Here is a 25,063-nt window from a genome sequence, read left to right as displayed (position 1 = left end):
TTACAAATAAAAAAAGAAAAACTCACCTTCCTCGCATTCTTTGTGTTTCTCGGAACGAATTCGTGTAAGGTCTCCAGCCAGCTGTATTAACTTAAAATGGCGATGGCTTCTCTCTGTGTTTCGCGCTCTCCGTGTATCGCCCCTCCCCCAACATATAACTTACAGACACGAGTTAAATGAACTTTTACAACCAGACAAAACTCAGAAGAAGTCAAGACAACACATCATTTTATGTTTAATTTTTCAATAACGTATAAACATAAGTTCGATATATAAAACTTAAAGTGACAATTTAATTTAAAGGGGAAAAGTAAGTTCATATAACTTATTTGGACTGTGATGGTTTACAGTGTAAAAATAGATAAAAATGAACATACATTTTTAAATGCACAAAATATTCACCTTTTTGTGAGAAACATTAAGATGCTCTGTTTTTCCCAGGGTGCAAGGAACTCGACCGGAAGTTGAAGTCGGGTGGGGGCTGCCATCTTTTAGCAGAACTTCACTTGCGTTAGCATTCGCATTGACTCCCATTCATTTTGGCGTCACTTTGACAGCGAATAACTTTAAATCTGAGGCGTTTAAAGACTCTTCTATGTTACATTATGGCCCCGTTTTTGTAAAAAAATAGGCTAACGATTGCGTCATAACCACTCGACTCTCTGTCGCATTACCGTACAGACAGGAGGAGAAACTTAATGTGATGTATGTGATATACTCAAACTTAATATGGCGTACTGGCGTTACATTTTAAAATACTATACAAAATAATTAATCAGAATACTTACTCCTGCTCACTCACGACAAAGAACTCCCCGCTCAAGCTTGCCGTCTCTGCAAGATTAACTATGGCAGTTTGCACACACAGCTACTAGAAGATTTACATCTGTCAGACAGGTTGCTGACGTCATCAAGCTTAGTTTGAGTCTGCGCGTCAGAAACGGAAGTGCTAAAAATAGCTAAAAATGGGCTTCACTTGTCTCAATTGAGTTCTAATGGGGTCGCTGTGTCCATTTCTTTTACTGTCTATGGTTTTCCCTTGAGCAGGGCACATGTGTATTTCCTCTTCTAATGTCTGTGCTGTGGGATGAGGATGAATGGGAAACCCCCCAGAACTTTAACCCCCAACACTTCCTGGACAATCAGGGGCGATTTGTGAAGAGAGACGCCTTCATGCCCTTCTCTGCAGGTACAGTTTTACTTCATGCAGGGTTTGATTGTCTTCTTTATTCATGAAATATCCTTTTTAAATGGTCTCAAACAAATATAGATGGGACAAGCTTCTGTTTCCATGCCCTGGTGAAAGGATACAAATAGTGTATTAAAAACTGTGTTGATCATTCTGATGTGTAGAGGTTAGTGGCCTTATTTATCTCTCTCTCTCTCAGGCCGCAGGATGTGTCTTGGAGAGAGTTTGGCCAGGATGGAGCTCTTCCTGTTCTTCACCTCCCTCCTTCAGCGTTTCCGCTTCACTCCTCCTCCAGGAGTGTCTGAAGATGAGCTGGATCTCACTCCAGCGGTGGGCTTCACCTTGAACCCGACCCAACATAAACTGTGTGCAGTCAAACGCTTGTGAATTATTTTATAGTAAAGTTGATGCATTTTGTGTACAATACAGCCTGCATTACATTTGTGTGTTCATGCATTATATGCAAGGTGAAAGCTCAGAAATCATGATTGTTAAGCATTCACCAAAAACACAATGAAAATTGTGTCATTAATCACTTCCAAACCATCCAAGCAACCATGTGCTGCATCCAAGCTTCATTCATCTTCAGAACACAAGTTAACATTTTTTATTATGTTATTTAACATATGTACTTTTTGTACACAAATAAAACAAAAGTAACGACTTTATTCAACAATTTGTTCTGTAGTGCCATTTTGGAGAATATGAGTTGGATGCAGGCAGCGTACACTTTTCTGTGTCAGTCGCGTCACAAGGATACGTTTTCTATGTGTATTTACAGTGTGATTTGAATGAAAACAGCACATCCTTGTAACAAAAGATCTGTCAATACAACCCTATTTGCATTTTTAAGCCAAACATTCTAGGCTACATCCAGTTCTCGAAAGTCTTTTATGACCTTATTTCAGTGACTTCAACATTTTCGTTTTCGTCTAACCACACATAATCGTTGTTTTCTCAAAAACACATACATATACACATACATGCTATTTACATAGTATTGTACAGTAGCCCAGTTTGTACTGAATACAGTGCTTTCAGACTTTAGCCATGAATATGTTTAGAAGTAACTGAAAAAAGCACAAAAGGTCAAAAGTTCTTTAGGCCCCCAGAACACCTTAGATGTTGGTACTTGCTGGTAAATTAACTAACTACAAGACAATTGCAAATATTGATTAAATAAAACGATTAATTTAACAGTTTCTATAATGTTTCATTATATTTAATTTGATTTTAATAGTGTGTGTTTCTTTTTGGAGGTTTTTTAAAGTGTAAAATGTTCCCTTTTGTCTTCCGTCTTTGACATCATATATCACATTTTGTTTGTTTATGTGGGATTGATAAAAAACTAATTCAGGAACTGTATACTGAATTTCACTAATTATATTGAAACTGATTTCTGTCTTGCATATTCAATTTAAGTCATTATACTGAATTTCTAAGAACAAGATAAGACATTAAGGAGTTTACAATAAGAATAAGAAACCCATAAGTAGTTATAGGTTGACATTCTTACATCTAAATGGGCATATTCTATGAACTTTTGTTAGTTTCATATACCCCTAATTATAAATAAGATACCCTAACCCTCACAGAAAACTGGCTGCATTTTTATTATTTGATATCTGGTTTCAAGGTTTTGTCAGGTTGAGCTCACATCTGGGTACAAATTTGTCTGTGTATTTTTGTGACTTTGGGGCCCCCTACAGTTAAGATAATATTTTGCTACATTTCGTATTCATGAATGTAAATTCAGTAAAATCCAACCTTTGTTTTAGTTCTTAATAAATAAATATAAATTATAGTGCGTATATTATCAAGACTGTTTGTCATTAATCTATTTAACTGTGATGCATGTGGAAAACCAGGGGAGAGATCAAAACAAAACAACGGTCACTATTAGAAGTACAAAATGAGAATTTGTAAAGAAGAATGTCAGAGGATTATTTTGTTTTCTTTTATTTATTTTTTTTATTAAATATGTTTTTTTAATTACTTCTGAAATCTAGGGGAGATGTGTTGTGCTACTGCTGAAGAAGCTGAAGAAACGAGACGTCTTCATGCCCTTCTCAGCTGATTAGACTTGAACCTGTTGTCAATGGCTTGATTATATTTGAGTTTTTTTGATGACACTTTTGGTATGTCCTGGTCCCAATATGTTCAAAAGCAGCCATTCTAAATGTTATTTTATTCTCTCTCAGGATGCAGGGATTGTCTTGGAGAAAGTTTGGTCAGGATGGGGCTCTACTTGCTCTTCACCTCCCTCCTTCAGCGTTTCAACATCAACTGAACTGATCAATCAACTGGAAAAGGTTCAGGTTTAATAAATATTACTTAAACTATCCAAAAACCCAGTGCAATAATTATATATTTTTTTACATGAGCAATGAATGAACTGTTCTAGTTATAGTAAGCATTGTTATTATTGGTTCTCTCTGTCAATATCTCTATTTTTATATAAATAAAGGAATCTCACAACCACATGCTACTCAGTGCTCTCACTTTACTTCACGTGCTCGCGCATCTCAATGACGTCAAATACACAGGACTCACAGATTAACCATAGCCTACATGGTCTGTCACATCGTTCTGACAATATATAACATATTGTAACAAGCATAAAACCATGTCACATATAAAATAAGAAAACTGAAGTATGTCTGTTTAAAGCACTTTCTGAATGTTGTGAGTTACCACCATTTTGGCAGCAAAAGCATCTTTTCTTAATTGGTGTCAGTGTTTTCTGGCGAAGTGCAAATTTATTTTCTAAAAGTGTGAAATCACCATCTATATATACATATACATACATATTATCGGGTGAAGTCAAAACAAGTCGGCTTGTGGGATCAAAACATTAACTGAAGTTCAAGAGTGGACTTTATTAAGTTAATTCAAATGAGAAAGAACTTAATTAAAATAACTTTTCTAATTTTTGATTTTGAAATGTTCCTTTTTGCTTTTTTAAAATCATCATAAATACTTGTGAGAAAGTTTAAACTTCCAAGAGGCTTGTGAATGGACAAAATTATGGTCAATTATGAATAACACTGAAAATACTAGTCACTGGATAGAAAAAAGTGAAGAGTTAGAGAGCTTTGCATTTAAGTTAATCATGACAGGTGATCATCATTACACTTTTATGGACATTATTGTTACATATAGTGTGAACTGTGCTGCTCTGCAACAAATTATTTCCTCATAATGTCTATCTATCTTGCTGATTAACATTAATAGGAAACTTTGGCACTAAATGTAACAACATGACATTTCTCTTACTTTTGTATAAGCCTGGAAGAAATTGATGCTAAATCACTTGGTGTCTGTCAATTTTAAAACACTACTGCATGCATAAGAAAATATTTAGTGATTTGCAAATGCTTCTAAGGCTGCATTTTTAATGATATTGTGTGTAGTTTTGTTGTTCAGTATATGTGTATTTTTATAACTGGGTCACCTACTGTATCTTGGCAAGGACACTCCTGTAAAATAGATTTTTCATCTCAGCGAGGGTCTCTCCTGGTTATGTAAATGCTTAATAATTAATAAGGACCTTGTTTAAGGACCTTGTTTGTGACTAAAGGTCATCCTTGATTTAAAAAAAAAAAAGTTACCTCTTGGCACCACCTACTACTTTACAAAGTATATAAGAACAAGACTATACAACCTATGGCAAACCCGAATTCATGATGGATCTGAGATATGTTGTGAAGATCTTTCTGACTATGGCTTTAGTGCAGCTGCTTCTCATGCATGTGTCCATCACAGTAGCTTTTTTTGCTACTGTGCTGCTGTTTTGGTTATTTACCTGTTTTCCATCAGCTCCAGCTCTCAGGATGAGGGAAAATATCCTCCGGGTCCCAAACCGCTGCCACTGCTGGGAAACCTGCACATGCTGAACCTCAAGAAAACCTACATGAGCCTTTGGGAGGTGAGCTATTGAGCAAAAAAATCTGATGATTAGAGATTTTGATTACATTACAGTGTAAAGATAGAACTAAATAAAGCAGTGCCATACATGTATGGCTTTTAGACTTTCATGATCTTTTGTCTTACAGCTGTCAAAACAATATGGGTCGGTTTTCACGGTGCACTTTGGCCCCAAAAAAGTGGTAATATTGACAGGATACAAGGATGTCAAACAGGCACTAGTGAACCTTTCAGAAGAGTTTGGAGACAGAGATATTACACCCATATTTCGTGATTTCAATGATGGATTTGGTATGGATTAATTGTATATTATCATGGTAAAGCTCCATGGTATTATGATCTAGTACAATACCATCACAATACTGTTGTCAAATGAGAAAGAAAGATTATACATGTGATAAAAGAATCTCAACCATTTAAATTCAGCTTGATAACATTAATGTATAAATTATTCCTCTGCAGGTATCTCATTTTCCAATGGTGAAAACTGGAGGGAAATGAGACGCTTTGCTCTTGCAAACCTGCGAGACTTCGGAATGGGCAAGAAAAGAAGTGAAGAGATTATCACTGAAGAAACACAATATTTAAAAGAGGAATTTGAGAAGTTTGAAGGTAAGACAGCAAACCCACAAGGGCAATATAGTACTGTGGTTGACTAAATAAAGCTCTTGGTTTTAAAGTTCATACTGTAAGCAGAAATACAGAGTTCTGACCTAATGACATCATTATCACATGGCAACTCTGATTGGTTCCTTCCTGTATCATTAGCCAATTAGCTTGCTGGTCAAGATTCAAATAAATGACTAGGGCTTAACGTAGCAGTTGCAGCTTGCTTATGAAACCCTCCAACTTCCCCAGCTCCACCTGTATAGATCAGAGGGTTATTTCATGTATATTATATTTGCAGCAGCAATATTTCTTACATGCTCACAGCAGCATGTTGTGGATGTATTGGAAGTGGCAAGTCTTGGTACAGAAGCAGCAGCAGCGTAGCAGATCTATTCCGCCAAGACCAAATACATAAACATTGCCATGTACATTACCATGCCAATCCCTCCAAGTGTTGTCTTATTTCATTACTTAGAATGAAATAAAATTGCTTTTTGCAGGAAAACCATTTGATACAGCTAAGCCTGTAAACCTTGCAGTTTCCAACATCATCTCTACAATTGTCTATGGCAGCAGATTTGAGTACAACAACGCTGAGTTTCATCAAATGGTCAGACGAGCTTGCACGACTATGGAGATGATTGGATCAGCATCAGTTCAGGTAGGCTTCCCAGACATTTCTGTATGCAGTCCACAATCAATTCCTAAATTGAGCAAATGTGTAAAGTAATAAAGTAATTCAAAATATATAATAAAAATAGTAATGTATTAATGAGTATTTTCTAGTAGATATTTTTTAATTGATTTGTTACTCATTACTTATCTTGCTCGTGTTTTGAGTCATTTTAATTATTCACTCATTGAGGAACAAACCCAAAAAATGTTCGTTTGTCTGTACACTATCTGCGCATTCACTTTGGTTTCTATTTGTCTATCATTTGATATGCAGTTTTTTTGCACGCCAAAGTCAATTTCTGCATATAAATAGTAGGCTATGTGAAATAGAAAATTGTGGTACTGATATGCACATTCATGGAATCTTTTTTGAGAAATATAGATAAAAAAAAATGTAGAATGAAAATTAAAAAAGGCTACTTTCGACTCTGCTTCGATCATCTGTCAACTTTCATTCAGCTGGAGTTCCGGTCCAGAAATGAAGAAAACACCTATTCCTATTTCACAACCTATTTCTAGAAATTTAATTTAATTAATCTTGATTTCTTAAACTGGTGAACTTCTGTGTTTTTCTGTGTAGCCTATTCTTTGTTTTCCAAATACTGTACATTATTGTAGTTGCTCTATGCCCCGCCTTTCACATAAGCGTCATTTTCTACAAAGCCCCTCCTTCCAACAAGCACAGTCTGCTCTGATAGGCCAGCTGAGCCAGTGCATTGTGATTGGCCAAACACCACAAGCACGTGTCTGAAATGTAATGCCATTTTCCATAATTGTGAGATTCAGCTTTCAACATAAATGTAAAGTCAGTAAATAATGTCCTTAGTTTTACCATTAGTTCAAGCCTTAAAGGAGGTACAGAGAAGATGATACTTGTATGTATTTGCAGTACAAAAGTCACGATTAAGAAAGCTGTATCCACTGTGATGTGGCCCTGTCTCTCTCTCAAGCACACAACCAGACGTGATACTCTACACAGTGCAAATTTCCTTTGGTCGGAGACTTTGAGCGTTTTTAACTTTTTTTTAACAGATCTTATACATGCACAAATAGCTACATAACACAACCCCCCTACCCCCCAGATGAGAGCCAATTATGATTTTGTCTGAGCTATTAATAAAAAAATAAAAAATACAAATTCACATTTTATTTGTATTATCTAATTATTTTAGTATAGAAAACTACGTTTTGGACTAAATAAATTATTTAAGCCCCATATCCTTGCAAGTCGCGACTCATGGTTCTCAACTTGAGAACCATGAGACTCGGATTGTGACAGCTGAAGTGGATCTTGTGAAATTTGCGTTCGCATCAACGATTACACTTGAGAAATGGAAAGATGAAGTAGGCTACGAAAGTATCCAAAATATCCAAACTTTTTCAGACTACTGCAGTGTGCACTCACACTGCCCACTGGTTTGGCTACATCAGAAATAAGTTTTCAGTTATGAGGAGAATCTGACTCCGATCTTAAGTGGCACAGGACAGATTCTCGGATCTTTCTTTACTGCACACAGATAATGATTTTACTGAAAAACTATCAAAAGAGCTAGTTCTAAAAAAGACAATGGTCATCTCACAATTTGGAAAAAAAGGTGGGTTTTCTTAGCCTGACTACGTCAGACTTCCTACTTCCGCTCAATTTCATTTCGCTTCTGTACTCAGTCTGATACAGCGTCAGAGCTTTCTGTTTGCCACAGGTCTGAAAACAGCCGGGCCAATCAACGAGCAGAGGGCGGGCTGAGAGCCGTGACGTAGATGCTAAGCACCGAGTTTTAAATTGTAGGTTAGAGAAATCGAAAAACCGAAATGGCAAACGAAACACGGGATGCAATTCGCTCTGTTATGGAGAACATTCAACTCTTTTTCAAACTGAAGCCAGAACAAGAAGAGTGTTTAAAAACAGGTTTACAGTGGAAGTTAAATCATAGATTTGAGTTCGATGCATGATGTCTGTGCTTCGATGCAGCTGTACAGGCGCATAACATACATCATAACTAAACGTATCTGATTGGCTTACGGGTAACCAATGATTTTAAACTTCAGACAAGCGCCCCCTAGCGAGAGAGAAAACACTTCTCTATTATGCCATTCCAGACTCTGTCTACGAAGCAAAGTGAAGTAGCAGAGTTTGGTATTACCAGGCTAGGGTTTTCTGCGTTAGGATTTTTTTTTTTATTATTATGTATGTTTAAGGTCAAATATATAATATTATATATGAAATGTAGAACAACTAAAAAGGTTTTTGTGGCTTTTTGTGTCTCCCCCCACCCAAGCTTAAAAGTGAAACTGCCTATGCCCAATGATAAACTTTTGGTTCCTTTCATTATGCTTGTTTGTAGCTCTACAACATGTTTCCTTGGCTTCGCTGTTTTGTGAAGAACCAGAAACGTATCTTGAACAATGTCAGAGAGGCAGTCAAACGAAGTGAGAAACTCGTGAATGCATTGCAAAAGACTTTGAATCCTCAGAACCCCAGAGGAATCGCTGACTCTTTCCTCATTCGACAGCAAAAGGACAAGGTAACTCACTGTTCACTTCACTCGACATGATGCTGATTCACTCATTTTATTACAATATTTGTAGTGTATGATCTTGGTAACACATAACAATAACTCATTGACATTAATTATTGCATGAGGTATTAGAAAATAAACATTAACAATGCATTTAACATTAACAGCTAATTTAATTTCTACTTATACATTTTCATCATTTTGCAGTTGAAGCCAGTGCAATTTTATTTAAATAGAATATTTCATAAACAATTTTAATTCAGAGTAAAATAATCAAAATAGATGCATAAAAAGAAAATCAACAATAAAAATAACTAGGGCTGGTAATTTAAGACATTAATTAGATCAATTAATTATGGAGAAAAATAATGGGTTCAAATTATTAACGAATTTGACAAACTTGCCAGACCTACAGAATGTGGATCATCTGTCATTTTATACAGTCTATATTATATATATTATAACTATAATGACTATAAATATACTATAACTATATTATAACTAATATGAGGCACAACTTACGCGTGATGGAGCCTAGAACATATCCCTTAAATTCAAGATATGGGGCAAAATGCCCCTTTTTGAAATTTTGTCTCATATTTACATCACACAGTTAAAAAAATATCACACGAGCTAAGTGCTAAGTGCAATATCACACAAGTGCAAATGTGATTCTCATCTTACACAACAGTTCATTAAGAAGTTAATATTGTGTTATTTTAGACACAAAGTTATTTGTTTTGCTAAGTTTTGCCAACCAAAATATAAAGACAAAAAAAAAGAACTGTTCATCTCAGAGAAACCCACAGCAGCATTTCATTCCTTAATCCACATTTGGATGAATTTCATGAGGTCACGCTCACATATAATTAGCTAAAGTATGATAATGCTTATTTTGCGTGCTGTTCAGGGAAGGGCTCCGAGCTCAGGAATGGCCCGAACCTAGAGTATTCCCCCTCTCCCAGTATAGTTATAAAATGAACTTAAAGTGAGGAGATGGGGTGGAGGAAGGATGTTGATAAACCGTCAATGGATAGAGGTAAGTCAGCTGTATTTATACTGTGGTGTTGATTACTTGATTGTGCTACACCAGTGTTGATTAGGCTAAGTATCTGACACGCTCCTCCTGAAGTCGAGTTCACGCTTACATACAATTAGCTGAAGTATGATAATGCGTATTTGGCATGCTGTCCAGGTAAGGTCTCCGAGCTCGGGAATGGCCACAATCTAGAGTTCCCCCAAAAAGCTATTAAGCAAAAGACAGCTGCCAGACTAAGAGCCCCCCCGCCCCCCCCAAAAAGCACTGAGTACTGGCAGGAGCAAATTTTGTGAGAATTCAGCTGGTTGGCAAGCTGGAAGAGCCTATGTACTCTGGTGGGAGCGACTTATGCGTTGGAAGGGTAGGCCCTTACGGCTGCTGGTAATGACCTACGTGTTTTGGGGCGCCCGGTCGGCAGGGCTCGAGCTCTCGGGAGCTCACCGCATTGGAACGGGTGAGCCCTACCAGCTGCTGGGGAGGAACAGCATGATTAAATAGCACGACCAGGAGGGCCCGAGTTGCCTCGACTGGAATAGGTCATGGTGTCGGTGTATGGGCCCTACTGGCTGACAAGCCCCTGTTATTCAGTAAAGAGCAGATGGCAAAGAGCAGATGGCTGACCGAGAGGGCCCATGAAGCCTCCGACTGGAGATTAAGACTCAGGACAATGGATGTGTGGGTCCTCTCAGTTTGGCACATAAAATGTCTTTGGGCTGACCAACAAGGAGGACTCTTGCGACATTAGACGGGAGCACACGCATCGAATGGGTAAGCCTCGCTGACAGTATAGGTAAGTTTGTGTGGCTGAGAGGGTCTCGCAAACATCCAATGGACACTCAACACTTGCAGCATCAGACGGGTAAGCCTTGATGACCGTATAATGGAAAAAAGGAGGCTCTCGCCAGGCTCCCACAGGAGCTAGATATTTGCATATTGGATACATCAGCTTGGCAACCGTAAAAAGGCAAGGTGTCCAATGGGAGCACACGCTTCGACCGCGTAAGCCTCGCTGGCTGAAGGATGTAAAAGGTAAGGTTGTCAAGCCGGGAGGCTCTCGCCGACATCCGATGGGAGCTCCCTACTCAAGGAAAACCTCTCCAGGGGTAAGATGGAAAGGTTAAGTTGTGTGGCCGCTCGATGGCATCTGATGGGAGATCGAACTCCTGGCATCAAATGGGTAAGCCTCAATGAACATAGAAAGGAAAAGGTAAGGTTATCTAGCCTGGAGGCTCTCGTGGACGTCCAACGTCGTAAGCAGGTAAGCCACACTGGCTATAGAATAGAAAGGTAAAGATGTCTAGCTGGGAAGCTCTCACCGACATCAGGTGGGAGCTTAATACTCGCGGTAACAGATGGGCAAATGTGTGGGGCTTTGCTGCGGTGAGATCGGGGGCGCGGCCCAGGCTTGTTGGAAGCCTGCCACTGCGACCCAGTGCTTAGGGATGGTCGGTTCTTGTGCGAAGCGGGGCAATGGAGCGAGGCGAGTTCAGGCCATGCAAACTTTGCTATGGATTTAGGAGTGAGGTTGGCTGATTGCTAGGAGACTAATAACTTAAATCGTACAGATCCGCTTGTTTATCTTCGTGAGGACTGAGTATCAGAATTAATCAGCGTTTGCCTCAGACTTAAACACGGTCAACTTCCCAATTGGCAAAACCGAAGATAAGCAAATGCTAGGGAAAATTGGAAGTGACGCCGGTAGAGGCGAGGTCAAGCCGTGGTTTCCCCGAGAGTGCGTGGCTGGCTGAGCAGACAGCAGCTGCTGCAACGAAGCCCAGAGCTAGGCGGCCGTGTCTGTCAGACAAGAAGGAGCGATCCTTGGGTCGACAAATAGGCCGGGGAAATTACAGCGAGAGCGATTCAAAAGCACAAGGAGTCCTCTGCTCTCTAAAAAATCTTGCGGCACTTTGATGTCACACACCGATTGGTCTCATGGTGATGATCCACTTCAAGTCGAACAAGCCTAATGATTCAGTGATTCAATGAACCATTTACTTCACTCCTGAATGAATCAGCCATTTGAACGAATCAAATGAATGAATAAGTGAAAGTGACATTACATTCAGCCAAGTATGGTGATCCATACTCAGAATTTTTGCTCTGCATTTAACCCATCCAAAGTGCACACACAGAGCAGTGAACACACACACACACACTGTGAACACACACCCGGAGCAGTGGGCAGCCATTTATGCTGCAATGCCCGGGGAGCAGTTGGGGGTTCAGTGCCTTGCTCAAGGGCACCTTAGACGTGATATTGCCAGCCCGGGACTCGAACCCACAACCTTAGGGTTAGGAGTCATACTCTCTAACCACAAAGGATGACTTCCCCAAAATGATTCAATGACTTAATCATTAAGACACTTATCACCACCTACTAGCAATTTTAGTTTATTATTTAGAGTATAATTTCATTAATGAAATAATTGAATATTTTCACAGTAATAATAAATAATAATACAATTAAGAAAATAAATTATTAAAGTTATAGTTTACCCAACCAAAAATGACAATTCAGTCATCATTTACTCACATGGTCCAAAATATTATATGTAATACATTTGATCAAACAAAATATTTCTTCGCTGAACCTACTTTTTTCCATCTCTGTTTGATGTTTTAAACAACAATGACTTTAAATCGTCTTTTCAGAATAATTTATCCCAATTTGATGTGTGATTAATTAGATTAATTAATCATCATATCATGTAATTAATTAGATAAAAATTGAATCACTTACCAGCCCTAAAAATAACATATTAAAATGTTTTTAAAACTTATAAGAATTGTGTACATACACAGCGAAACAGATGAGTTTTTAGTCTGTAACGAATATTTTGAATGAACATGAATTAGCAATTAACTATTGAAGACCTATATATGTTAATATATTTAGTGCCTTTTAATTTTGGAATCACAAGGGGCCACTCACTCACTAACAAGCTTCTTGGAGGACATGCAAAAATAGTTAAGGGACTGAATAAGGTTTATTGTTTTAGAGTTTGTAATCACAACATAATCAATGTATGTTCACAATCTAGTTTTAATGCTTTGACATCGCATTTTATTTTCTTTGGATGTCACCATGATAATGTGTCCAGGGATCAAGTGAATCAGCGACTTTTTTCCATTCTGTGAATCTTCATTGTACAATTAATAACCTATTTGGTGCTGGTACCGACACTATGACAACAACACTGCGCTGGGGTCTTCTGCTCATGGCCAAATACCCTCAAATACAAGGTACATCTGCAGATAGTATTTGTTCATAAAGTTCTTATTGATCAGTCCATATTAAAAAGTAAGTTGTTTATATAGGCATGTCAAACTTTCTTGTTCTATCAATAAATTGTAAAGATGCCTACAAATCAGGATTTTTTTTAATAATGCTGTGATGCTGTGTCCTTGCTTCTTGTGAATGTTGTTCTGACTTGACAAAAGCTGAGGTTAATGATGAGATTCACCGAGTGATCGGTGGACGTCAGCCAGTGGCAGAAGACAGGAAGAACTTACCATATACAGACGCTGTGATCCATGAAACCCAGAGATTTGCAAACATAGCACCCATAAGCGTCCCCCGTCAGACCACCTGTGATGTTCACCTGAATGGATACCTCATCAAGAAGGTCTGGCTCCAGTAAGAAAATGCAGTGTTGTTGATTACATGTTTTCTCCATTTATCCTTTATCTTTTGTGTTGTTTTGTTCAGGGTACCAGTGTGTGGCCACTACTGGCATCTGTACTGAGAGACGAAAATGAGTGGGAAACTCCTGACAGCTTCAACCCAAATCATTTCCTAAATGAGCAAGGCCATTTTGTCAAAAGGGACGCCTTCATGCCCTTCTCTGCAGGTGCAGTGAACTTCAAATCCACTACTTATATTGTGCCATCGCAAATGCTTTATTTTAAAATCCTTTGCTTGTTTTTCTCAGGCCGAAGGGCTTGTCTTGGAGAGAGTTTGGCCAGGATGGAGCTCTTCCTGTTCTTCACCTCCCTCCTTCAGCATTTCCGCTTCACTCCTCCTCCAGGAGTGTCTGAAGATGAGCTGGATCTCTCACCAGTCGTGGGCCTCACTCTGAACCCACCCCCCCACAAACTGTGTGCAGTCAAACACTCCTGATGATTTAAACATATTCATTTTTTTTAATCTTCAGTCACATTTTGTTGAAAGGTTTGCATGTGTTTACAAAAAAAACAAAGTTACTGTTTGATTGTTTAAACAGATAAATGGAGAGACAAACATCAAATACACGACACAGAGAAAAACATAAAATAGGTCTACATCTTGCAATTGCCCCTGAAAAGATTAAATCAATGCAATATTTTGTATGAGGCCCCTGATATTTTATTTTTATTTATTTTTGCATCCTGTACAGTTTGTTGCCATTTTGATCACACATACACTGCTATAGTCATGTGCAGCCAGTTTGTGGCAGTCCACTTCTCAGCCTATTCAACAATGCTATTGGTTGCTGAGCATGTTCCCTTGAATTCCCATTGTGAAATAATAATTTTCAGTCTTGTGAAAACATCCACATAATTGCAGCACAAGCCTATCAACTTTTCATCTGTTTCAAAGCAACAGATATTTAGATCACCTCTCTCTAAAAAAGAAAAAAAAAAAGAAAAAGATATGTAAAGAAAATCCAAGTTTTAGCCATTCACAATTTATATAATGCTGGCAGTACGTGGGAAAGGAGACCAGAGGCTGATTTTATCATTTATTTATATATTTTGTAATGGATGTCATTGGAGGAGAGGCTTCACTAAGATGAATAAACAGCCTTTTATAGACGAAACGGCTCATCATTTAATGAATTGACAGCCTATCTGCTAATCTTCAACATGCTTTACACTAAACAATACTTTTGGATTAAACTAATTGTAGAGTTTACCACAAAAATAAATAAATAAATAAATAAATGAATAAAATGCTGTTTTATAAGAGAAGTCACTGACTTTTTGTGACAGGTGGGATTCAGTTTACGGCACTTCTCATTCATTCCTATGTTATCCGTTAACGCGACTGAATTCGTTATTACCACACACGTGATCCAAGTTAGCCATTATGCGTTCTCTAATAGTAACTAATACAGACCCTTTCATCTCCTTATTGTAAGACAATCTCTGGTTGAGTGCAGGTTAGGGTTAACCCTAACCCTAACCCTAACCTAACCCTAACAAGGTGACGAAGAAGTTTCTCATAAATTGCTGACAGTAGAATACTGGACAGTGATGTAATCTGGAGAATCACTTCAATTATGAGACTATTTTACTAATACATATAAATGTATAACGGTTTCACTGCAATTCATCTTATGATGTTAGAATTAAAGTACAATAAACATAATACATATTAACATTGCGCTTATCTGTGCATAGTAAATGCATAAATTTTTAAGTGGTTGTTGACATCATATCTAAAACGTCATTTAGTCCCCCCACCCCCCAAAAAAGAAACAACAATAGCATTACCGCTCGAATATGTCTTGCAATATCCATACGTGCAAAGGTGCAAAGGGCCTCTTGGTCAATATTTTCAAGTTCTGAATCTGGCTCAAATTGATACGGCAATATTGACACCATCCTTAACAATTCTAGAGTAGACAGAACTAGCTACTTTGGCAAGGGGCGGGGCATTACTGAAACACTTTCTAAACTGTTAGCTAATCACGATGCACTGGGACAGCTAACCAATCACAACAAATTTTGTATTTTGGAAGGTGGGCTTTCATAAAACCTGGAACTTTATGAGCCATTTGTGCAAGGCTGGGGAGAAAGATATTTAATTATGTCCTCCGGCCTCCGGCAAGCACCACTAGTTATTAGACATAGACAATCAGCCAATTTGCCTTTCAATATAAATTCGAGGTCATAGTAAAATATCAGATTAGATTAGAAGTCAGTATATCAGAATATCAGATAGTCAGATTAGAAAATAAAATGGAGTCAGATTAGTACTGCACTTAAATTTCAGTAAACCTTCTGCAACACACAACAAACCTTCACCCAGCACTGGATACCTTCTTTGGTAGAACAATACCAGTGTGCAAATTTAGAATACATTATATAGACCTCTTCATGAAGGAGAAAGTTTTCTATTGAAACTGATTCAACTGAGTTCAACACAACACAAGTTCACATGGCTCTGTTATTTTTTTAGCTATTTTGCAGCTGCCCCAGAAATTCAGGTCAATGTGAACAAAGTACACTGTGGAAGAATGCTGTTTTTGCATAATACAAGACTGTAAATCAAGCTCCTATGAACAAGGCCAATGAATTTCATGAACCATGCAATAAGTGGAACATATTTATTATTTCATCATATTTATTTGTAATTCTTATGCAATTCTGACATTCAGTTCAATGGGACAGTATAATTAGGAATGGGTTTATGCAGCCTGGTCTCATTGTTTATAAATAGGCAGATATATTATGCAATATGTAAAGTATAAAAAATCACAATAATTTACAGCAAAATGTCAACAGCAGTACAATAAAAAAAAATAGCTGTAGCTTAATTCACACATCACGTTCTCTCCTCCCCCAAAAATAGCATTTAACGTGCATATATGTGAAGTTGTAATCCAAGCAATACTGGTTAATACTGTTGAAGTATTGTGATCAGTATCAGGTGATCGGATTGTCTATGCCGTCCTGCTCTGTTACAGTTTGATTATTTTTGTAAAATATCTCATTTGATTATAATAAATGATCAAATAATATTGTACTTGTTTTGGGCTTTTTTTGTTGCTTAGTAATGTTATCTTGAGAGAGTTGGCAACACTGCTTATGGCCGCTTAGATGAAGATTACTGAACAAAGGCTTGAGTTTGGTTCTGTTCCTTCCAGTCGTATGCATTTTGAAGATATGGATTACAGTGGGTGAATAAAATTAATCCTTTTGTAATTATGTTGCATTTTTGCTGTATTTATCAGTCACATTATGTCTGAGAAAATGGCTTTTGTGTCCCATGGCAAACACAATATATATTGTGTTTGCCATGGGACACCCACCACACGTGCTCCAGTTTGATTATTATAGACTTATTTGGTTTTTACCATTCCTGTCATTATGTTTCATTTGTTCCAGGTGTTCCCTGTTTAGTTCATTTCATCCCAGTTCTGTCCCTTTTTGTTAATGTGTATTTAAGGGTGTGTTTTGCCCCTTGTTTCCTCATTTCAAACCTGCTGGCCAATCTGAAGACAAGCCCTCCGGCCGCTCTGAAGTCAGGTCCGCTGGCTACCCCTGAGCTCACTCCAGTGTCAGCTCCAGCCCCAGAGCTCGCTCCAATGCCGGCTCCAGCCCCAGAGCACGCTCCACTGTCTGCTCCAGCCCAGAGCTCGCTCCAGTGTTGGCTCAAGCCCCTGAGATTGCTCCAGTGTCTGCTCCAGCGCCTTAGCTTGCTCCAGTGTATGCTCCAGCCCCTGACCTCGCTCCAGTGTCGGCTCCAGTCCCTGAGCTCGCTCCAGTGTCTGCTCCAGCCCAGAGCTCGCTCCAGTGTTGGCTCAAGCCCCTGAGCTTGCTCCAGTGTCTGCTCCAGCCCCTTAGCTTGCTCCAGTGTATGCTCCAGCCCCTGACCTCGCTCCAGTGTCGGCTCCAGTCCCTGAGCTCGCTCCAGTGTCTGCTCCAGCCCAGAGCTCGCTCCAGTGTATGCTCCAGCCCCTGACCTCGCTCCAGTGTCGGCTCCAGTCTCTGAGCTCGCTCCAGTGTCTGCTCCAGCCCAGAGCTCGCTCCGGTGTAAGCTCCAGCCCCTGACCTCGCTCCAGTGTCGGCTCCAGTCCCTGAGCTCGCTCCAGTGTCTGCTCCAGCCCAGAGCTCACTCCAATGTTGGCTCCAGCCCCTGAGCACACTTCAGTGTCTGCTCCAGCTCCTGAGCTCGTTCCAGTGTCTGCTTCAGCCTCTGACCTCACACCAGTGTCGGCTTCATCCCCTGAGCTCGCTCCAGTGTCTGCTCCAGCCCCTGAGCACACTCCAGTGTATGCTCCAACCCCTGAGCTCGTTCCAGTGTCTGCTCCAGCCTCTGACCTCACTCCAGTGTCGGCTCCAGCCCCTGACCTCGCTCCAGTTTCGGCTCCAACCCCAGAGCTCACTCCAGTTTCGGCTCCAGCCCCAGAGCTCCCTCCAGTTTCGGCTTCAGCCCCAGAGCTCATTTCAGTGTATTTGGTTGCAAACAATTTTTTTTTTTTGAATGTTAGTCAACTAAATTTGTTTATTTAAACGTAGCTAAAAATAAATTGATTGTAACCATTTATCTAAAAACCTATACACTGCAGTACACACTACAAAGTATTCAAAGTATTCGTCCTTCGAATGAGACGTTAAACCGAGGTCCTGACTCTCTGTGGTCATTAAAAATCCCAGGATGTCTTTCGAAAAGAGTAGAGGTGTGACCTCGGCATTAGCCTCTGACCAACATGGCCTCCTAACAATACCCATATCCACTGATTGGCTTCATCACTCTGTCTCCTCTCCTCCAGTAAGCTGGTGTGTGGTGGGCGTTCTGGCACAATATGGCTGCCGTCGCATCATCCAGGTGGATGCTGCACACTGGTGGTGGATGAGGAGATACCCCCTGTCTATGTAAAGCGCTTTGAGTGCCTAGAAAAGCGCTATATAAATGTAAGGAATTATTATTATTATTATTATTATTCAAAACATGTTGTGTAAATGCAAGAATAAGTCATTTACAAAGGTTTTTGCATCCCCTAATCTATACTAGTGATGCGCGGGTTGATTTGTGGCAGTTAAAGAAATTATCACTATATTTGCAGGGCGGTTTATTGCATTTCATAAAAAAACAAAAACAACAAAAAAACATATATGTTGTATGCAACTCCCTATAGCCTGTATTTGGAATATCTATTTTTATATTTTATTAGGTTCTTTGATAAGTTTACAATATGAAGGCCTATGTAGCAATGTAACTTATATGTAACAATGTAACAATGTAACAATGTAGTAAAATGTTACTTTATTTTGCGGGGCGGGCTGGGGCCGGCCAAATCATTTCATAAAAGTGGGACCTTCGGGTTGGAAAAAAACCTGACCTGCGCATCATTAATGTATACTACTCATCATTTGTAAATGTTTTACAAACCTGCCAGTTACAGGTTGTGTGTGTGTACAAACTGGGGTGAAAGATCTACAAATGATATATAACACATTTACAACTGATGAGTAGATTACACTTTAGAATAAGGGATACAGAAAGCTTTGTATATAATTTATTCATGCATTTACACAACAGGTTTTAAATACTTTATAGTGTGTACTGCAATGTAGGGCTGACTGGTGAGGGTTTAGACAGATGTCATCTCTGATACATGGAGTATTTTTAACGCTGTGAGATAATGGTGCAGTTTTGACGTTTCAATGGCTTATAAGTGATTAGTAATATATTAACTAGTAACTTAATAATGATTTGGAAATGTTTGAGTATTTCATGATATGCTATATTTTAAGATAACTTGTAACAGATTTGTTAATCGTTAGAATATTACTTAAAGGGGGGGTGAAATGCTCGTTTTCACTCAATATCCTGTTAATCTTGAGTACCTACAGAGTAGTACTGCATCCTTCATAACTCCCAAAAGTCTTTATTTTTATTATATTTATAAGAGAAAGATAGTCTGTACCGATTTTTCCCGGAAAAACACGAGCGTCTAGAGGCGTGACGTGTGGGCGGAGCTAAAGAATGAAATTGTATATATTTGCTTAGCGGTTTTGGAAAATGATTAAGTTCCACTTTATGTCGTCTTTTTCTTTAAAGGTGTACATGTGGGAAGTGCAGTTTGATGACAACATCGCATGTTGTTTACTTGATGTGCTTACACGCTGATAGCTAAGTTAACAACACAGAGATATTTGAAGCAGTTTTACTCACCGCATGTGGTTCCAACACACAATCGTGACCCTTTTCCGTTGGGACTGCATTATCCTTAAGAAATAAATGATGTGCAATCCGAAATGCAGGGAACAAACAAAAACACTTGCACAACTCCGTTGATGCTATGTAAAAATAAACTCCATCCACTGGTCCCTTAATGCTGTTTCTCTTTTGGTAATCTGTGCAGGGTTGTCTTGCCCTGGCAACCTAAAACACACTTCTTTTGTGACTTTTCGCGACGCTCTCGCTCTGATCAGGCTGTGCTCAGCCTCTCAGTGCTCTCCTATACTGGAGCGCGCGCTCTTCCGGCAGAAGAGCGCGCACTTAGGACCCATATAAGGAAATTCCGCTCCATCTAACGTCACACAGAGCCATACTCGAAAAAAACTTTCCGAAACTTGTGACAAACCTTAATTTTTGAAACTTTGTCCATGTTTAGCATGGGAATCCAACTCTTTAACAGTGTAAAAAACTCAGTATGCATGAAATAGCATTTCACCCCCCCTTTAATCATTTATGAATATATAGTCATGTTGTGTAAATGATTAGTTAATCATCATCACTTATAAATACCTTAATGTTATTATAAAGTGTTACCAATGGATCCTACACTAGAATGACATTTTAGGTATATAAAACATCTCTCTATCTGGATTCAGTGATAAAAAAATGAGTCTAAAAAATAGTTGAAAGCGGCAACATTTAAAATTATGATCATGGTTAGCCAAGATGTTTAATTATTGTACATATTATGTGATTTGGATCTGATTCCAAATGCCTTGCTTCTGTGCAAAGGTTACTTTTCATGGCCCCTCCTATACAAAGTTGTCACGCTATCAGTCTCTGTTTCCTGGGTGTCCCCTAGTGAGCGCACTTCTCCTTAGGCACTTCACCATAGGCACTTTAATTCCGCTTGTCTGGTCATGTCGTCACAGTAATTGCACTCCAATTAAATCGCACAGGTGTTGACTATCCTTAGTCATTAGTCTCCCTATATAGAGCTGTCTTTCTCTGTCGTCTTTATGGAGTCCTTACCCTATGTGTCTCATGCTCTCGTTCCCCGAGACTTCCTCTACCTTCTTGTTCTTCCGAGTTCCCCGTTTCATCCGGTTCCCTCTTTTGGTTTTGTTTGTCTCTCATGACTGTTTATTTTGTATTTACCCTTCTGTTTAAATAAAACCCTTACCTGCATTTGGATCCAACCCTCTCTTTGTGTTTCTCCTAAACCCTACCGTGACAGAAGGACTCCATCAATCTAGGATCCAGCGGTATGTCTGCTGCCATGTCTTCATCAGCCAGCAAGCAAAATGGTTTTGAGGGCTCTCGCCTGGTGGTGTTCCGGGGGACCAGGGGAGGTCGCTCCGGAGCAGGCGGTCGAGAGGAGGTCCGGCAGCGATCGCCACTGTGGCCTCCCATCGAACCGAGATTCGGATGGGGGCTGCCGTTTCCCCAGGATGTCCCGAGAGGAGAGGGGAGATACAGATCGGCTGAGCCAGCGCCGTGGTACCAGATGGCCGCCAGTCCTGTGCAGCGGCACCAAATGGCCGCCAGCTCAGCGCCACAACACAGGATGGCCGCCAGCTCGGTCCCACAGCACAGGATGGCCGCCAGCTCGGCCCCACAGTACAAGATGGCCCCCACCCCAACCCCACAGCACAGGATGGCCGCCAGCCCAGCCCCACAACCCAGGATGGCCGCCAGCCTAGCGCCACAGCCCAAGATGGCCGCCAGCCTAGCGCCACAGCCCAAGATGGCCGCCAGCCTAGCGCCACAGCTCAAGATGGCCGCCAGCCTAGCGCCACAGCCCAAGATGGCCGCCAGCCTAGTGCCACAGCCCAAGATGGCCGCCAGCCTAGCGCCACAGCCCAAGATGGCCGCCAGCCTAGCGCCACAGCCCAGGATGGCTGCCAGCCCAGCACCACAGCACAAGATGGCCGACTCAACGCCACCGACTCTCCATCGTAGAGGGCGGAGGAGGAGACAGGCAGCTACTGTTCCTCAGGACCCGGAGAACGTTCCCGAGCGGGCCGCTGCCATCCATGAGGCCATTCCCGATGCGGTGCCCGCTGCTGTTTCGGAGGTGGTGGCTGAGGCTGTTCCCGAGGCGGTGCCCGCTGCTGTTCCGGAGCCCGAGGCGGTGCCCGATGCAGTTCCCGAGACGGTGCTCGATGCAGTTCCCGAGGCTGTTCCCAAGGCGGTGCCCGATGCTGTTCCCGAGGCGGTGCCCGATGCTGTTCCCGAGGCGGTGCCCGATGCAGTTCCCGAGGCGGTGCCCGATGCAGTTCCCGAGGCGGTGCCCGATGCAGTTCCCGAGGCTGTTCCCGAGGAGGTGCCCGATGCTGCTCCCGAGGCGGTGCCCGATGCTGTTCCCGAGGTGGTGCCCGATGCTGTTCCCGAGGCGGTGCCCGATGCTGTTCCCGAGGCGGTGCCCGATGCTGTTCCCGAGGCGGTGCCCGACGCAGTTCCCGAGGCGGTGCCCGACGCAGTTCCCGAGGCGGTGCCCGACGCAGTTCCCGAGGCGGTGCCCGACGCAGTTCCCGAGGCGGTGCCCGATGCTGCTCCCGAGGCGGTGCCCGATGCTGTTCCCGAGGTGGTGCCCGATGCTGTTCCCGAGGCGGTGCCCGATGCTGTTCCCGAGGCGGTGCCCGACGCAGTTCCCGAGGCGGTGCCCGACGCAGTTCCCGAGGCGGTGCCCGACGCAGTTCCCGAGGCGGTGCCCGACGCAGTTCCCGAGGCGGTGCCCGATGCAGTTCCCGAGGCGGGGCTCGATGCAGTTCCCGAGGCTGTTCCCGAGGAGGTGCCCGATGCAGTTCCCGAGGCGGTGCCCGATGCAGTTCCCGAGGCGGTGCCCGAGGCTGTTCCCGAGGCGGTGCCCGATGCAGTTCCCGAGGCTGTGCCCGATGCTGTTCCCGAGGCGGTGCCCGATGCAGTTCCCGAGGCGGTGCCCGATGCAGTGCCCGAGACGGTGCTCGATGCAGTTCCCGAGGCTGTTCCCGAGGAGGTGCCCGATGCTGTTCCCGAGGCGGTGCCCGATGCTGTTCCCGAGGCGGTGCCCGATGCAGTTCCCGAGGCGGTGCCCGATGCAGTTCCCGAGACGGTGCTCGATGCAGTTCCCGAGGCTGTTCCCGAGGAGGTGCCCGATGCTGTTCCCGAGGCGGTGCCCGATGCTGTTTCCGAGGCGGTGCCCGATGCTGTTCCCGAGGCGGTGCCCGAGGCAGTTCCCGAGGCGGTGCCCGACGCAGTTCCCGAGGCGGTGCCCGACGCAGTTCCCGAGGCGGTGCCTGATGCAGTTCCCGAGACGGTGCTCGATGCAGTTCCCGAGGCTGTTCCCGAGGAGGTGCCCGATGCAGTTCCCGAGGCGGTGCCCGATGCCGAGGCGGAGCCCGATGCTGTTCCAGAGGCCGAGGCCGATGCTGTTCCCGAGGCCGATGCTGTTCCCGAGGCGGTGCCCGAGGCTGTTCCAGAGGCCGATGCCGAGGCGGTGCCCGATGCCGAGGCGGAGCCCGATGCAGTTCCCGAGGCGGTGCCCGATGCAGTTCCCGAGACGGTGCTCGATGCAGTTCCCGAGGCTGTTCCCGAGGAGGTGCCCGATGCTGTTCCCGAGGCGGTGCCCGATGCTGTTCCCGAGGCGGTGCCCGATGCTGTTCCCGAGGCGGTGCCCGACGCAGTTCCCGAGGCGGTGCCCGACGCAGTTCCCGAGGCGGTGCCCGACGCAGTTCCCGAGGCGGTGCCCGACGCAGTTCCCGAGGCTGTTCCCGAGGAGGTGCCCGATGCAGTTCCCGAGGCGGTGCCCGATGCCGAGGCGGAGCCCGATGCTGTTCCAGAGGCCGAGGCCGATGCTGTTCCCGAGGCCGATGCTGTTCCCGAGGCGGTGCCCGAGGCTGTTCCAGAGGCCGATGCCGAGGCGGTGCCCGATGCCGAGGCGGAGCCCGATGCTGTTCCAGAGGCCGAGGCCGATGCTGTTCCCGAGGCCGATGCTGTTCCCGAGGCGGTGCCCGAGGCTGTTCCAGAGGCCGATGCCGAGGCGGTGCCCGATGCCGAGGCGGTGCCCGATGCCGAGGCGGAGCCCGATGCTGTTCCCGAGGCCGATGCTGTTCCCAAGGCCGAGGCGGTGCCCGAGGCGGTGCCCGAGGCTGTTCCAGAGGCCGATGCCGAGGCGGTGCCCGATGCCGAGGCGGTGCCCGATGCCGAGGCGGTGCCCGATGCCGAGGCGGTGCCCGATGCCGAGGCGGAGCCCGATGCTGTTCCCGAGGCCGATGCTGTTCCCGAGGCCGAGGCGGTGCCCGAAGCGGTGCCCGAGGCTGTTCCAGAGGCCGATGCCGAGGCGGTGCCCGAGGCGGTGCCCGATGCTGTTCCGGAGGCCGAGGCGGTGCCCAAGGCCGAGGCGGTGTCCGATGCTTTTCCGGAGGCCGAGGCGGGGCCCGAAGCCGAGGCGGTGTCCGTTGCGGTTCCGGAGACCGAGGCGGGGCCCGAAACCGTTCCCGATGCGGTGCCGGAGGCCGTTCCCGATGCAGTGCCCGAGACCACTTCGCCCTGGGGGACTCCAACGGTGACCATGAGGACGTGGTGGTCATCCGCTCCGCCCTGGGGGACTCCGGCGGTGACCAAGAGGACGTGGTGGTCATCCGCTCCGCCCTGGGGGACTTCGGTCGCGACCACGTGGAGGTGGTGGCCTTCCGCTCCGCCCTGGGGGGGCTTCTGCTTTGACCACATGGGGGTGATGGCCCTCTGTTCCGCCCGGGTGGGCATCACCTAATGTCCTCCATTTACCAATGTTTTTGTTTTCATTTGTTTTTTGTTTTTTCTATTTTCCTCTGTTGGACCTGGCCCTCCGTCCCTCCCCTCTTTCCTTCCGCCGGTCCACCACCCTCCTGGACTCCTTGTTTTGTGTTACACCTTCCTGTCTCTGCCTTTCCATCACGTCTGGTTGTTCCGTCTCTTTTCTTCCATTTTACCTGGTTGTCCTGTCTTTGTCTCTCCTTTTCACCTGGTTGTTTGTCTCTGTTTTCTGACCCTCCGTCCCTCCCCCTAGTCCGCCTCCGCTTCACCTCCCTCCTACCTCTTTTTCTGTTGGGTTTTCCGGGGTTTCAGGTGGAGCATCTGGTAGCTGCTCCGTAGGGGAGGGGGTAATGTCACGCTATCAGTCTCTGTTTCCTGGGTGTCCCCTAGTGAGCGCACTTCTCCTTAGGCACTTCACCATAGGCACTTTAATTCCGCTT

General features: G+C 43.5%; 1 protein-coding gene and 1 pseudogene across 2 annotated transcripts in view; both read left to right on the top strand.

Moving 5' to 3' along the window:
- Positions 1–1,857, top strand: part of LOC127956667 (cytochrome P450 2K1-like) — a 75,947-nt gene extending 74,090 nt beyond the window's left edge. For both annotated transcript variants that reach the window (XM_052554801.1, XM_052554812.1), the window contains 2 exons: positions 1,048–1,189; positions 1,389–1,857. In XM_052554801.1, the coding sequence (XP_052410761.1) occupies positions 1,048–1,189; positions 1,389–1,576 (330 nt within the window). In that variant the 3' untranslated portion in view covers positions 1,577–1,857. The remainder of the gene's footprint in view (positions 1–1,047; positions 1,190–1,388) is intronic.
- A 2,988-nt stretch (positions 1,858–4,845) lies between these two features.
- On the top strand, positions 4,846–14,859 carry LOC127956651 (cytochrome P450 2K6-like; annotated as a pseudogene).
- The last annotated feature ends 10,204 nt before the right edge of the window (positions 14,860–25,063 follow it).

Source organism: Carassius gibelio, chromosome A3, assembly GCF_023724105.1.
Source record: "Carassius gibelio isolate Cgi1373 ecotype wild population from Czech Republic chromosome A3, carGib1.2-hapl.c, whole genome shotgun sequence".
Lineage (NCBI taxonomy): Eukaryota > Metazoa > Chordata > Actinopteri > Cypriniformes > Cyprinidae > Carassius > Carassius gibelio.
This window is presented reverse-complemented; position numbering and strand designations above follow the sequence as displayed.